Source organism: Mastigoproctus giganteus, chromosome 6 (genome assembly GCF_048544385.1).
Source record: "Mastigoproctus giganteus isolate SK-2022 chromosome 6, ASM4854438v1, whole genome shotgun sequence".
Taxonomy (NCBI): Eukaryota; Metazoa; Arthropoda; class Arachnida; order Uropygi; family Thelyphonidae; genus Mastigoproctus; species Mastigoproctus giganteus.
The window spans coordinates 160,761,549-160,776,196 of NC_143580.1; the positions used below are offsets into that span (position 1 = coordinate 160,761,549).

The following is a 14,648-nucleotide window of genomic DNA, read 5'->3' on the forward strand; positions in this document are numbered from 1 at the left end:
AAATTAAGAATAAGGATTCTGTTGGGGGAATATGTACCTGAAACAACAATGAGCAAAATTCTTCTTTTATGAATCTCATTATATACATAAAGAACAGATGCAATCTACATTGGGATATTTGCATCATAAGACCCCTTATTATAATTGACTAAACTACAAAAAAATAAATAAGCTGAACTGAAAATTAAGCAAATAAAAACCATTAAACACATCTTACGGAAAAAAATTTTAAAAAATCTAACCAAAACCACTAAATTAAAAAATAAATAGACAATATACAAGTTGTGGCTATAACTAATGAGAATGTGCATGTAGCTGTCCTCAAACCTTTCCCTAGTTGTTGGCTGTCATGCTGCATTCACTTTACTGTGAAACAGGTTTTTTAGTACCTTGTGTTTTTACAATTTTCCAAAAAAAAATTAGTCAAAAAACGAATCAACCTCAAATTTTAAAAGGAAGTTTTAAATTTAATTTTAAATTTTAGAAGGAAGTGAGAGATGTTGAAGATGATGAATGACCAGGCCGTCTGGTAACCATGAAAATTGATGAAAATGTGGATCCGGTAAGGACACTGATTATAAGTAATTTACACATTAGAATGGTTGCATCAGAACTCAATATGGACAAAGAAACAGTTAGGCAAATTTTAACTGAAAATTTAGGCATGAGAAAAGTGTGCGCCAAGATGATGCCAAAAATTTTGAATGAAGAAAATTTTTAAAGAATGAGAGGATTCCAAGTTTGTGAGGATGATTTGAAAAAAAATTAAAGGGCCAGACTTTGAGTACTGTAATTACTTACAATGAAAGTTGGCTGTTCCATTATGATCCAGAAACTAAAAAACAGTAAATGCAATGGAAGACAGAACAATCTCCCAAGCCAAAAAAAGCAAAGTACAGCAGACTTTCAGAATAAGCACCTTCAGGGATTCAAGGTGCTGTTGTTTTGATTTTTCCATATCTAGACAGTTTTATTTATTAATTGCACGTAAAAAACATAAACATTCTGCCATTAATACACTCTAACTTATACCCTGTTCTATTTTCTTTATTATATCGAGTTTAGTCTGCACAGGTAGCATAGTGGTATTGTCACCATCCTCCCCACACCGGGTGGAAAAGGCTCAGGTTCTGATGATGAGAGGAACTTTTATGGGCTTTTTTCACTCCGTGGCTGAGTGTTAGTTGGTCTCAGGTGTAGATAGCAAGGTTTTTCCCTCCAGAAACTGGGGTTTTTCCTTACCGTCTTCCCCAATGAGTCTCAACATAAATAAACACGGCCCCTTAACCTCATTTGCATCAGGCTCCCCAAGTACCTTTGCACAGCCCTGCACACAGTTATGTTAGCATTTGGTAAAAGAGCTGTAACCGTTTGTAGGTATTGAATGGCAAGATTTATATCTTCACCTGGTCTAGAGTACATTGAAATAATGTAAAATTGCCTACTGCACTGATGATTTGAGTGTACCACTGGGAAGCAGAGGTTGACCCACTTTTGTGACAGTAAAATCAGTATTTTTTTTTTACAACTATTGCAGTAGAAGGGACACCTATAGTGTATTCTGTGATCTTATAAAGTGTATTGGGTATCTTTGAACTCTACCCATGTGTGTAAGGTTCTTGGAGTACCAAGATATCTATATCATTTTCCTCTAGCTTGATCTGATCAACAACTGTACATGGTCTTTGAGCATTCAGTTGGACAAAGTTTGGAACCCTAGTCATATCATATTCTCAATCTGACCCATAATTGGTTCTAGATTGGATTAATTTGATCATTTTCTGATAACGGGCATTTTACATCCCTGATACTGGGAAAATAGTCAGATAGCCTGGCTGGCTGACTTACAAATAGCACATTTTGGCTGCTGATTTTTATTGTTGCAGTTTTTAAAATTGTGGCCAGTGACTGCACAGTGGCCACAGAGGAGTTTTCTGGCTGCAGTCCTTGGCAGTATTTCCATATTTATAACAATTAAAGCACTTTTGAACAGGGAAGTGCTCCCTGAATCTATGGCTGGTCCAGCCAACATAGATTCTCTGTTATCCTTTTAGTTGTTGCCATATCTTTGGTGAAATTTCAGCTATTACATTGAGCTGCCCATTTTTTTCTACTCTTAGTTGCCTCCCTTTAATTGAAATTTCTCAGCAAATTCATCATTTCTCATTGTATTTTTTAAATTTTTGTAGTAAAAACCAGTCATAAGCTCTCTTTCAGGGGTACTTTCTGCAATGTCAAAAACTATTATATTGGAATTTCTCTCCTTTGGTTTCTCAGGTTGTAATCCCAGGTTTTTAACTTCTGGGTGATTCTCTATCTTTTGTAAGTCTTCCTTGATGGCTACCTCTATTAAACCCCCATTGTTTATCCCTTTCCTTGTGGTATTTACCCTTATCTCTTTTAAATGAGTCCTTGAGCTTTGTGATGATCCTTTACAGCCTCACTGCTCTTGAGGGTGGAATCACTCTTGGCTTTTAATATTATTACATTAGTTTCTTTTGCTTTAGGTTTTTTCCTTTATTTTCTGATTTGTATTGCTTAGTTGATTATTTTCATTTTTGTTGGCCCTTGCTACCTGGTCATAACTGAAAGTATTTAGATTCTTGTGACTTTCGTTTTTTTCAGTTACAGTGTCAACTTTTGATTTCAGAACTCTGCTTTCGGTGTTGAGCTCTATGAGTCTGTTCTAATATAGACCAACAGTTCACAATCTGCTTATGCATGTATAAGTATAATTTATAAAGTATAATTTACTTCTTTTATTTGCTTGATAGGATCTTCTGTTTCATTAAGAGTATAAAGTTTTCTTTCTTCCTCTGTTTTTGTCACTTCTGGTTCTGTTATCTTTGTCCATATTTTCTGGCTGATTTTTCCTTCTTGGCCCTTTTTGTACTAAGGGGGCCCAAGGGACATGTTTCTAAATCATCTTTATTAATTTCTTCATAATTGGGGGTTCTCTCTCAGAGTACTCTTTCAAATTCGGGCGGGGTGGGGGGGGTCATCTAAATGTCATGATTGATATTTCCAGTTATTTGGCTTTTTTTTTTTTTTTTTTTTTTGAATAAATTCTGGGCTCTACTTGCCATCTTATTATTATATTGTTGTTGCTCAAGTCTTCAGGAGTATTTTGATATTTTATTTCAGTCCATAGACCTATTCAAACCCAAGTTATATGACTTTGTTTGGGCTGGAAATGTGGGGGGGGTTTCCCGGCCATTTTAAGGACGTTAACAAAGAATATTTTTTATCAATGACATGATCAGTATTTTTCAACTTCTAAATGATCAAAGTAACGACATTGGCAGGAACACCCTTGCCACATCGGTCGTTGTATCGATCATATTGCTTCGAAATTTGTTCACAAGCTGAAAAAAACTGCAATTACTAAAAGTACTCTCACCTGGTTTACTTTATTTCAGTTCATTTGCTTCTTTCTTTCTTTAAAACGATGAAATCCATGATGAAAACCACTATATAAATCCAAAAGCTAGAGCAATCACGTTCCACCAGTCCGCCGTTTACCAATCAAATGGACCGTCGCTCCATATGTCTGCTCACTACCATGTCTACTCTCCAACTCCTTTATGTTTGTACTGCCAGACCTTGTCTACAATCTATATCCACTCATATTACACTCTTCCCACTGCATGAAGTTGGGATGAGTATGATATTCAACTGCCTCTTGATCTCTGATGGGTGCATTGTAGTACAAACAAAAATTCAAAATCGAAAAGAATAAGTTGAGCATGAAATGTGGTATTCTCCAGTATTTTCTTCATTTTTTATTGAGTCAATGTAATTTTTATTTCTTTTGTGCTCTTCAACTACCTTATCTACTGAGTTGAAACTTAGTTTCAAAGAATGTTCTCTTTAATTTCTGTATGGAAAATTTTATATCTGTTAATTGTCGTGCTGCTAAACCTAATTCTGAGCAATGCTATGTTTTGTATTCTTGCCCAAAAAAAAAGTAGCACAAAAAGACATCTTTTGAAAAACATAGTGGAATGTCTATAAGTCAGATGTTGTAAACATGAAAAGAATTCATTTTACTATAAAAAAAAAAAAACCTGTTGTTTCATGTTATTTTACAGTTTCATAATTTGAAGGAGAAAACATTTCCCAATTAAATATTTTGGCTCACACAATCATCATTTATTATTTTCCAGAAAATTTTAATAAAATGTTGGTGTAGCAAATGCCAGAGTATTCAATAAAGTTATTTACCATTCCATGCCCATTTACTATGGGGTCGCCTCCGTAACCAGGTGGGAAGGAGCAGCAGTGCGTAGCACACACGCTTCTTGGTTAGACCGGGGTTCGAGCCCATCACCACCAAATATGGAGGATGCAGAAAGGTCAGGGAATGACCACCACATATTCCCGGAGCAATATGGCCTTAGTTGCTAATGCTCCTAAAAAAAAAAACCAAATAACCAATAACAAACCATTTACTATAAAAATTATAGTAAATCATTTATATAAAAATGATTCTTTTTAATGAATATCAATATAACAAAAGCCACTTTAGCACAATAAAAATTTATTCAACTAATAAAAAAATTAAATCATCGCAACAAAATTTTTAAAACTTTTCTTTGCCACCCAAAATTTCTAAACCTTTCTCTACAGTGTAATGATGTTAATACAAAAAGTTTGAAGCTTGTAAAATTGCAAAGAAAACAAACTGAGTGATGAATAAAAAAAAACATTGTGTGTATATATGTATGTGCATGCAATCTGTAAAATTTTCAAAAACATTTTAGATTTATGAAATTTAAAATTAATACTGTAATGAAAAAAAATGTCATCTGACTGTTATTGCATATTCTAAGAAAACTTGCTGAGAAAAAAAAATTCATTTTAAAAAATCAGTCTTTAATGTGTACTGAAATGTTTTATACAGTGTGTGTATTTTATTTTAACCTTTACATTTTTACTATCTTTCACTTAGCTTATTGTAGTGACTTTATTTGAACATATCAGTTTCTTAACAAGAGATTTTGATTAAAACAGCATGATGATATTATTGATTATCAGTCAATTAAGAATGCTAGTTTCCTGCGATTTCTCTGTGTGATGAACAACACTCAGGTTTTTCAAATTAGTGGTGGTGGTGGAGGCTATTTAGGGACATTAGTTTGTGTTAGACAATTCTGTAGACAATATGATGTAAGGTAGGTGAATGGGAAGGGGAATTGAATTTTTGCAACATACTGAATTGGCAGAAAAGATTAATCATCTTAATCACACTTATCCCATTACCTGTGCGTAGGATGAAATTTAACCTTTATGATTTGCTTATTAAATGACTAGAATTACTGAAATTAGTTATTTTAAGTAATAAAAGTGGCTGAAGTTAATAAATTTAGAAGAAATGACTAATGGCAGAATCATAACTTTAAAACTTATTAACATGTATACTACATATTTAACGTGCATGTTGATCACCATAAGGGATCCCAACGTATTATACAAGGAGGAAAGGTTATTAAGGGAGGTCAGTTATATTATGTTTGACTGCTCCATAAACCATGTATGATAAAAGGTAAATGATGTTTGAGGGTGGGGGCAGTTTTTTGGATTTTATTGTCTTCCCTTTCAGTGTATTTGTTTTTATTTATTTGTTTATTTATTTATTTATTTTAGGTCAGATATATTTGTGTTTTTGTTAAGTACACGAGCGGGTGGACTGGGCATTAATCTTACTGCTGCTGATACTGTGAGTAAAAATTGTCATGTTTAACTAATTTTTTTATATATTAATCCTAAAACTGATTGATTTTTTTTTTTTTTTTTTGTTTACGCGTTACTCTCAGTGACCACTTATATTTTAATTAAATGTAAATTTTAAATAAAGACTCTTCATAGAATCTTATTAAATGTTTTATTTTTCTCAAGCTAAATAATAATATGAGGAATGATCATTTAATTCATAGTGGTGCAAGATCTTATCTTAATTGTCATCATCTGAATCTTCTTGTGAATTTCTTCTCAAAATACTTTCAACTTTATACACTTTTGCTACCATAGTACCCACACATTAAATGCTTCTTGCAAACCATTTTTTGAAAGACTGCAAAATTCTTCCATTGTGGTGCAGCGAGCATCATTGTTGGAACAAAATGCTTGCCTTTCAGAGTTTTCTTCAGGTGTGGAAACAGGAAGTAATCACAAGGCTAAGTCCAGCAAAACAGAGAGATGTTGCAGAACCTCAGCACCTATGACAATGATAACTGACTGCACAATATTAGCCATATGGGGCCTGGCGTTGTCTTGGTGGAGAAACCACTTCATGCCTAAAAGTTCTTGATGTTTATCACAAATGGCACAGCAAATTTTTCTTTGAGAACTTCAGAGTATGCATCCCTATTCGTAGTTGTTCCAAAAGGCACAAAATGTGTTACAATAATGTCTTTTATGTCAAGAACCATTCGTTTGTAAGCTGAACGAAAAGCTCAAAATTTCTTATGTCTTGGTGAATCAGAATGCTTTTACCCACTCAACCGTTGTTTTGTCTCTGGATCAAAGTAAAAAATCCAAGTTTCATCACAGGTCACTATTTGATTTTAGAAGTTTTGACCCTGTTTCAAAATGATCAATCATTTCTTTGCACAAGTCTACTCTTTGCTGTTTTTCTTCTGGAGTCAAATTGTATGGAATCCAGCAGGCACAGATTCATGACATTTTTGAGTGATCTTTCACGAAGTATAATTCACCCGTCTTCATCCAAGATTTCTTGGACTTTTGCGATTTGCTCAGGAGTTGTTGAGGAGGAATGCTGATCAGATCTTTGGTCATCTGTAACATACTCGCGGCCTTCATTGAATCTCTTGTGCCATTTAAATATGGTCATCCTACCAAGACACTTATTAGCATACACTTCATTCATTTTAACTGTTTCCGATGCATTTAAGCCATATCTGACACACAATGAATCGCATATTGCTGTTCAGTCTGTACAACATGATACTTGCTTCAAAATGGCCATCAATGATTCGTCTAAAAAACTCTCTTCATGCAACACTAGCTCGACAAGTACTGGTATGTGCACACAGAGCCTGCTCAATAGCAATTGGTGAGAACAATTTTAACAGCAGTTATGGAGAGTTCACACAGTAAACATAAAATCTTGCACCAGTCTGCAAATTAAATGAGCACCCCTCGTAAAAAGGCAACATTGAAAGTGGAGCAGATTTACTTATTTTTGTATGACATTTGAGATGTACAACAGTATACTTTGCTTTCTCTCAACAAAAAAAAAAAAAAAAAAATTTCATTTTATCCCCCTCATTTGAAGTATTGCATCTAAATTATGATCTGTCGTACCAAGAAGAGATTTTACCAGTTCGTTGAAAACCTTAAGTTGTTATTATAGGTCATATTTTTCTCTTTTTAAGTGCTTTTGCATATGCCTAAGGGCTTATTGATTTCACTGTATTCACCCACCTGCATTTAACAGCTTATCTTCTAATGTTCAAAATCAAAATTTTCATGACATTTTATATTTAGTTCATTTAGAAAGATTTGTCAGGCCATCCCAAATTTCATTAAAATTTGACAAATAGAAATTTGACAATTATTTCTTTTTTACCAAATGACTTGTGTGGAAAAAAGAAATTCGTAGATTGAATATAGTTTAAACAGTATTATTAGCTTTAAGCTTACGTAAAAACACGTCACGTGTATTTTTATGTAAGGCTTATGAACGTGACATTGAAAACATACATATATAGAGAAAACAGGCTTTAGAAAAAAGAGTATATGAAACATGTAATAAAACATTTTTGTTTATAAAACTGCAGTTTTTATTAAGTGTTCTATAAAGTTATAATCTTAGTAACTAATTGATAAGGAGATAACTATATTTACCTTTCACTTCTACTAAATACAGCAAAAGAAAAAAAAAATTCAAACATGCCTGAAATCTAATACACTGTGTGACATTAATTAACTTGGGGTTTTTTTTTGCTTCCTCCCCTCCATCTTTAACCATCCGAAACTTTCTCTGTTCATGGCTTGTTCTTCTGTCTTTGAAGCAATAAACTGTGCAATGGACACTGTCCTTTAAATATGACTTCATTATATATCACTTCTATATTGTGCATCAACAGTGATCTGTCATGCAAGGAGAGTCTAATTCCATGCACAAACAGAAGTTGGCATTGTACCTTGCTGCTGTTGTTATTGTTATTTATATAGTGTTTTAGATCAAGGCCATGGTGTGTGTGCGCGCACCAGTTTGCATGTTGTGTGGCCTGAAAAAAAAGAATATGGTTTTCTCATGGAGAAAACCATACTCTCCACCTGCTTGAGAACACTAGCTAGATGTTCTCAAGCAGGGGGAGAGTATGAAAACATCTAGCTAGAGCCTCATTTGAAGAGGTCTTTAAGCATTACTCTAGTCTCTTGCAGAATTTGAACCAGGACTTTTTATTTTTTTTTTTTTTTATGTGAACCCCAAACACGAGAGGTATTAGAACCTATAGTACTTAGTACCGTGCTTGGGTTGGAGGTTTGGAAGACGAAAGAAGATATTTGTTGACATTGGACTTGAACTTCTGTAGATTGTAATTTTCAGGAAATACATATGAAGGAAGGTTGTTCCAGAAAACGGCAGTTGAATGAATAAATGAGGAAGATGAAAAGTTGGTTCTGTGTGTTTGAAGTTGGACAGTAAATGGATGTTGGCTGGTGGCGGCACGTGTTCGGACTGTTTTGAAAGACAGAGAAGGAATTATAGAAGCCAATTCAGAAGAACAGTGCCCATGGAAGTATCTGTAGAAGAGGCTTGCAGCAGAAACAGTGCACAGCGAGTGGAGAGACTCTGTTAGAGATGAATCATTAATTAACCTAACTGCCCTCTTCTGAATGGAATCAAGAAGCCTGAGAGAGGTTTTGGGGGCACCACCCCAGATGTGGGAACAATATTCCATGGCAGGGCGGATTTGCGATTTATACAGAGTGAGCAACTGTTTGGAAGAAAAGTAACGGTGAGAGCGAAAGAGAAAACCAAGTTTTTTAGATGCAGAGGAAGCAATATTTGTAATGTGCTTGTACCAAGAGAGATTAGAAGTCAGGGTAATCCCCAAAAGAGATATATTCTTTTGCCTAGAAATCGGAGTGTCACTAAAGATAAGCATAGGAGCAGAAGAATCCTTTTTGCGAGATATAAGACAAGACTGAGTTTTAGAAGGGTTGAAATCAACTAAGTTGTCTTTGCCCCACTGGAGAATTACCTGAAGATCGGCATTTAAGGAATTGGTAGCAGATTTTCGAGAAGTTGAAGCTGATTGAGCAGGACAAGGTTTCTCAAAATGGAAAGTTGAATGTAATGTGCTATCATCGGCAAAACTATGGATAGGATTTCCAGTCAATGGAAGAAGGTCATTGATATACAAGAGGAAAAGTGTGGGGGAAAGAACTGAACCTTGGGGGACACCAGCATTAGTGGAGAGGTTAGAAGACAGAGAGCCATCTACCATCACCCTCAGTGAGCGATCAGAGAGAAAACTGGATAACCAATTACTAAAAACGGTTGGCAAACCATAAGATGGAAGCTTGTTTAGAAGACCTTTATGCCAAACACGATCAAAAGCCTTTGAGATGTCAAGAGCAACTACTTATGTTTCACCGAACCTTTCCATTGAATTAGTCCATAAATGGGTAACATAAGCCAGAATATCAGGAGTGGATCGACACTGACGGAATCCATACTGGTGATCGTTGATCAGACGGAAGGTTTCTAGGTAGTTTAAGAGTTGGCGGTTAATTGATTTCTCCATTACTTTAGAAAGAGTAGAAGTAATTGCAATGGGACGATAATTGGATGGGAGGGATTTGTCACCCTTTTTAGGAACTGGCTGGATATGAGCAAATTTCCAAGCAGAAGGAAAAAAACCTTTGGAATAAGAAAGTGAAAAAAGGCGGCAAAGAATAGGAGTAAGTTCAGAAGCACAGGTTTTGAGAACAAGCGGAGAAATACCATCAGGACCTGGTGCTTTCTTAGCATCAAGTTTCATCAAAATCCTTCTGATATCCTTTTGACGGAAGACCACAGGAGGCATTGAATGGCGCGTGTTGGGAATGGTGGGAGGTGTTTTACCAAGATCATTAATACATGAACTGGAAGAAAAATGGGATGCTAGCTGGTCAGCTTTATCCTTGGCTGAAGTGACAACAGAACCATCTGGTTTGGACAGAGGTGGGAGCAGAGATGGGCAAAAGTTGCGGCCAATAGCTTTGGCAAGAGACCAGAATGCTCGGCTACCATTAGGGCAAGAAGCAAGTTTTCTACTCTTAGCCTGTTCAAACTCTAGTTTGGACTGATTAATAACTGCTTTACAATTGTTGCGAGCTTTGGTGTAGGCAGAAAATGAAACTGAAGAATTAGAAACAAGCCAATTACGATATGCAACATTCTTCTCTTGGATAGCCTTAGCACATTTATTGGAAAACCAAGGTTTAGATAAAGGACGAGATTTTAAAGTGGAGTGTGATATAAAGGATTCCATTCCTGCAAGAATAATTTCACTGACACGATCTGAGCAAACGTTGACATCAGAAGTTTTGAAACAGTAATCTGACCAAGGAAAAGAAGAAAAGAAGTCTCGCAGGTCAATCCCATTTTGCATTCTTGTAATGCCAAACAACACGAGGTTGGGAATAGCCATGAGATAAAGGTTCCATTGGAGAAGAGACAATAACCAAGTTGTGATCTGAAGTGCCTAAAGGACCTCTCACTTCGACCGTGTACTTAGAAGGGTTGTTTGTGAGAAAAAGATCAAACGTATTGGCTGTATGATTAGGATTGTCCGGTATTCTTGTAGGTAAATGAACGATCTGTGCTAGGTCATTAGTAATTGCAAAAAGCCTCAGCATCTCGACCTGCTGGGTCGGTGTGACTAGAAAACGGAAGCCAGCTGGAGTTGTGAACATTAAAATCACCAAGGAAAATTACCTCACTGTTAGGAAAGTTGGACTGGAGAAAGTCAAGTTGCAATGAGAGGAAGTCAAAGAGCTCCAAGTGATTCGTGGAATTGGGAGAACGGTAGAGACAACAGATGAATTTGACACAATGAGGTAGAGAGATTTTAAGCCAGAGAAGATCAAAGAGAGGAGATTCCAAATTGCCAAGTCTCTGACAGGGAATATCAGAATGGACATAGGCACAAGTACCACCTTTGAGGCGAAAGGAATCATACAGCGAATAATTTGGGCATCTGAGATGAGCAGTAGTTGAATCAACCGCCGATAACTGAGATTCTGTCAGAAAAAGTACATGGGGTTTGGCAGACTGCAAGTGGAAATGGACATCGTTGAGATTAGAATTGAGACCACGTATATTTGAGAAATGAATTAGGAAGTCCTTGGGAGGTTTAGATCTTTTCGCAGATAAGCTTGCTCTATTAGTTTGACAGTTCATGGTGTATTCAATAGTAGGAAAAAATGGGTGGGACATGCTGTATGAAGTAATGAAATTTTTGGATATGGCGTACATGTGGTAAGAATATACCCAGATCTTTGACATAACGTGGCCTCGACAATGCTCCCCGCATACACACTACTCGGACTCCCTCCAGTCACTATCTGGCAGAGTAGAGGTAGCAAGATTATACACTAGCTGATCCGGAAGCTTCCTAGAGAGTTACCAATAGGTTTGGTCCAGTGTACTAACTAGCGGCCGGCCTGCGAACACCATTTTAGAGCTGTACCCTTGAAATGTAAGGAATATTGGATCTCACCACAATGTTGATCATAACCTCAGAAGTCATCAATCATACTGCATGATGGAAGAGATGGGGAAGGGTTGGCTGGAACTTAGCTCTAGAGACTAAACATGGGTTCCACCACTTCAAGCCTCCAATAAGCAAAGTGGTGGTATTGCACCGGTTGATGAGAGTCATCTACCACCTAGTATTGCCTGGTAACTTAGAGGGGCGGCGTTCCTCCATGTGGTGTGGGCGCCACACCTCTACCCCTGCTTACGTTGGTTCACACCTGGGTGGTCACCCACCATGAACTTGTGCATGGAGGTTATACCCAGGATTACTAACAGTCCCACCATCATGAAGATGCAAGCAGAGGATTTGGCTGTCACAGACCGTCCAGACTTCGCCGAAATTGGGTCCACTTGACTTGAGTGTCACCCGAATATCAGTTCCATCAGCGTTTTAGACTCCCAGGTAGCAAGTACAGCTTGTCTGGCATATCTGAGAGAATGTCAGTGACAACCTCAAGGACCAAAACAACCTCACGGCTTCCTTGCACCATATGCTATTAATAATAATAATAACAACAACAACAAGTAGCAAAACTATTTGTTGCTTGGCGAAACTACACTAATCTGAAGAAAATCCATTAATCACAGACCTACTCAAAACTGAATTTTGCAAGTAAGAATAGTGAAAATAGTAATTTTCACAGGCAAAAAAAAAAAAAAAAAAAAAGTAGAGAAGGTCAATGTCTTTTTTTGGATAAGGTCTCCGTACTTGAACACAATATTCCAAATGTGGTCTTACAATGGGATTATGACCAACCTTTTTCTACAGGGTGGCATTCGAGAAATCATTGATAGGACACCATGGGCTTTCCTAGCTGCCTATTCAGAAAACTTTGTATCTGCCCATATCTCCCAGATACTTCGAGATCCCTTTCCTCTTCCACTGTTTTTAATTCAATTCAATTTAATTTTAATTTAATTAAAAACAGGGGAATGAATTAAAAGCGGTGGGTTGAATTAAACAGTCAGACTAACCAGTCTGTAGTAACCAACGTCCCTCTTAGAACCGCTTTTATGTATTGGCAATACATTGGAACTTCTCCACTCCAAAGGAACCTCCCCGAGTCCAAAGATACCCTCATAATTAACCTCAGTTGTTCAACACACATCCTCGCACTCTTCCTCAAAACTACAGGGTATATGCTATCAACTCCGGGAGCCTTACTTGCCTTTATGCTCAAAAGTTTTTCTAATAAACAATCATCTGTAGTTACGACATCTCTAATTTCATATGGCTCAGTCTCACTCGCACTGCCTCTTCTTGGCATGAAGGGTCTTTCGTCAGAAAAGTCAGATGTAGAATACTTGTTCAATTCATCAGCAACATCAGCTGAGTTGTCTAAGACTTTACCACACCCAGTGCACAAGGGTCCAATCTGATTTGCTTTTTTCTTGTATTCATATACATGAAAAATTCTTTGCTCTCTTAGCCAATGCTTTCTCATATGCAGCCTTGGCCTCCCTAATATTATTACAAGTCAATCGTGTACCTGTTGTAGGCTTCAGTACTTTTCATCACTCTGTAATTGTTCCATGCTATCTTTTTCTGCTCTATTTGAGCTGTCAGCTCACAGTATTCCATTTATTTCATCATCCTCCTGCAATATTTTCTTAAAGGTATGTATGTATGTGCTCAAGGCTTCTGTGATTTTTACTTTAAAAGTATTCCATAATTCAAATATATTTGGCAATCCACCTAGTTCACAGATGCCATATCTGCCTTAAATTGTCGAAGTCCCCTCTTCTGAAGTTAAAATCCATGCCTTTACCTTTAACTACTGCAACATCTTTCTTCATCTTCCAGTGGACGATTGCATCATCACTTCCTGACAACAGTTCCTGTACTTTATGCATGTAATCATCTGATTCGTGATTAATGATGAGATCAAGAATATTCTTACCCCTAGTATTTTCTGTAACATGCTGATAAGAAATAATAATAATCGAGTTTATTTTTTAAAAAAAAAATTCTCTATGGTGAGTTACACTCCTCCTTATTCCTATTAGTCTTGGGGAAAATAAAGTCACCCATAATAAGATATTCACGGTTGCTTGCCTATTCCATCTGCATGTAAAGACTCGCATCATATTCTTCACAATCTTCTAGTCTGTAGATTACTGACACTGTCATTGTTCCTTTGCATCCGACTAACTCATACTACACAGATTCTATGCTGGCAGACATAACTTCAGATTTTAGCAGATTAACTTCAGATGCTGTTGATAAGAGGTGTGACCTCTTCTATCTTTCCTAAATATATTATACATACTGTAGTGGAACTCATCATCGCCTGGCATTACTGTACAACACTCTGACATTACTGTAGATACAGTTGAGACTAAGTAATCTTCTATAGTTTGGTACCCTGACACACCCCTTGAAGTTCTTTAGATTTGTATCTCAAGCTATATCTTCCCTCTCATTTGACACATTACTACCCTCAGAACATCTTATCAACTTTGACTGTTGTGGCAACAAGCAAGAATTCACGAGGTGAGTGCAAGCATTACTTTGACCCATATCATCAGATAAATGCGGATCTAAGTTACCCTTAAAAATTCCCCCCCTCCACCAAGAGCCTTGCAGATTTCTTCAAGTCTCATGTTAATCCATAAGGCTTTCAGCACATAGTCCCTCCTTCTATCATGGATAGGAGGGACTATGTGCTGAAATATGTGTTTTCGGCATAGTCCTATATTTCTCCAACAGATGGTCATGTACATTTAATATCGTTAACCACAACATAAATAATAATTCTCTCTCTTTACCTCCCTTAAAATCCAACAATCTGTTGGTAACATCAATTATTGTTCCTGGCAAACGCACACTCTTTCTAGACCATCTATCTTTATTACAAATAATATTACC

General features: G+C 36.6%; 1 protein-coding gene across 1 annotated transcript in view; it reads left to right on the forward strand.

The window, feature by feature from the left end:
- Positions 1-14,648, forward strand: part of Ino80 (chromatin-remodeling ATPase INO80) — a 672,466-nt gene that overhangs the window by 588,432 nt on the left and 69,386 nt on the right. The window contains exon 31 of the mRNA XM_090376565.1: positions 5,647-5,719. Coding sequence (XP_090232691.1) covers positions 5,647-5,719 — 73 coding nt within the window. The remainder of the gene's footprint in view (positions 1-5,646; positions 5,720-14,648) is intronic.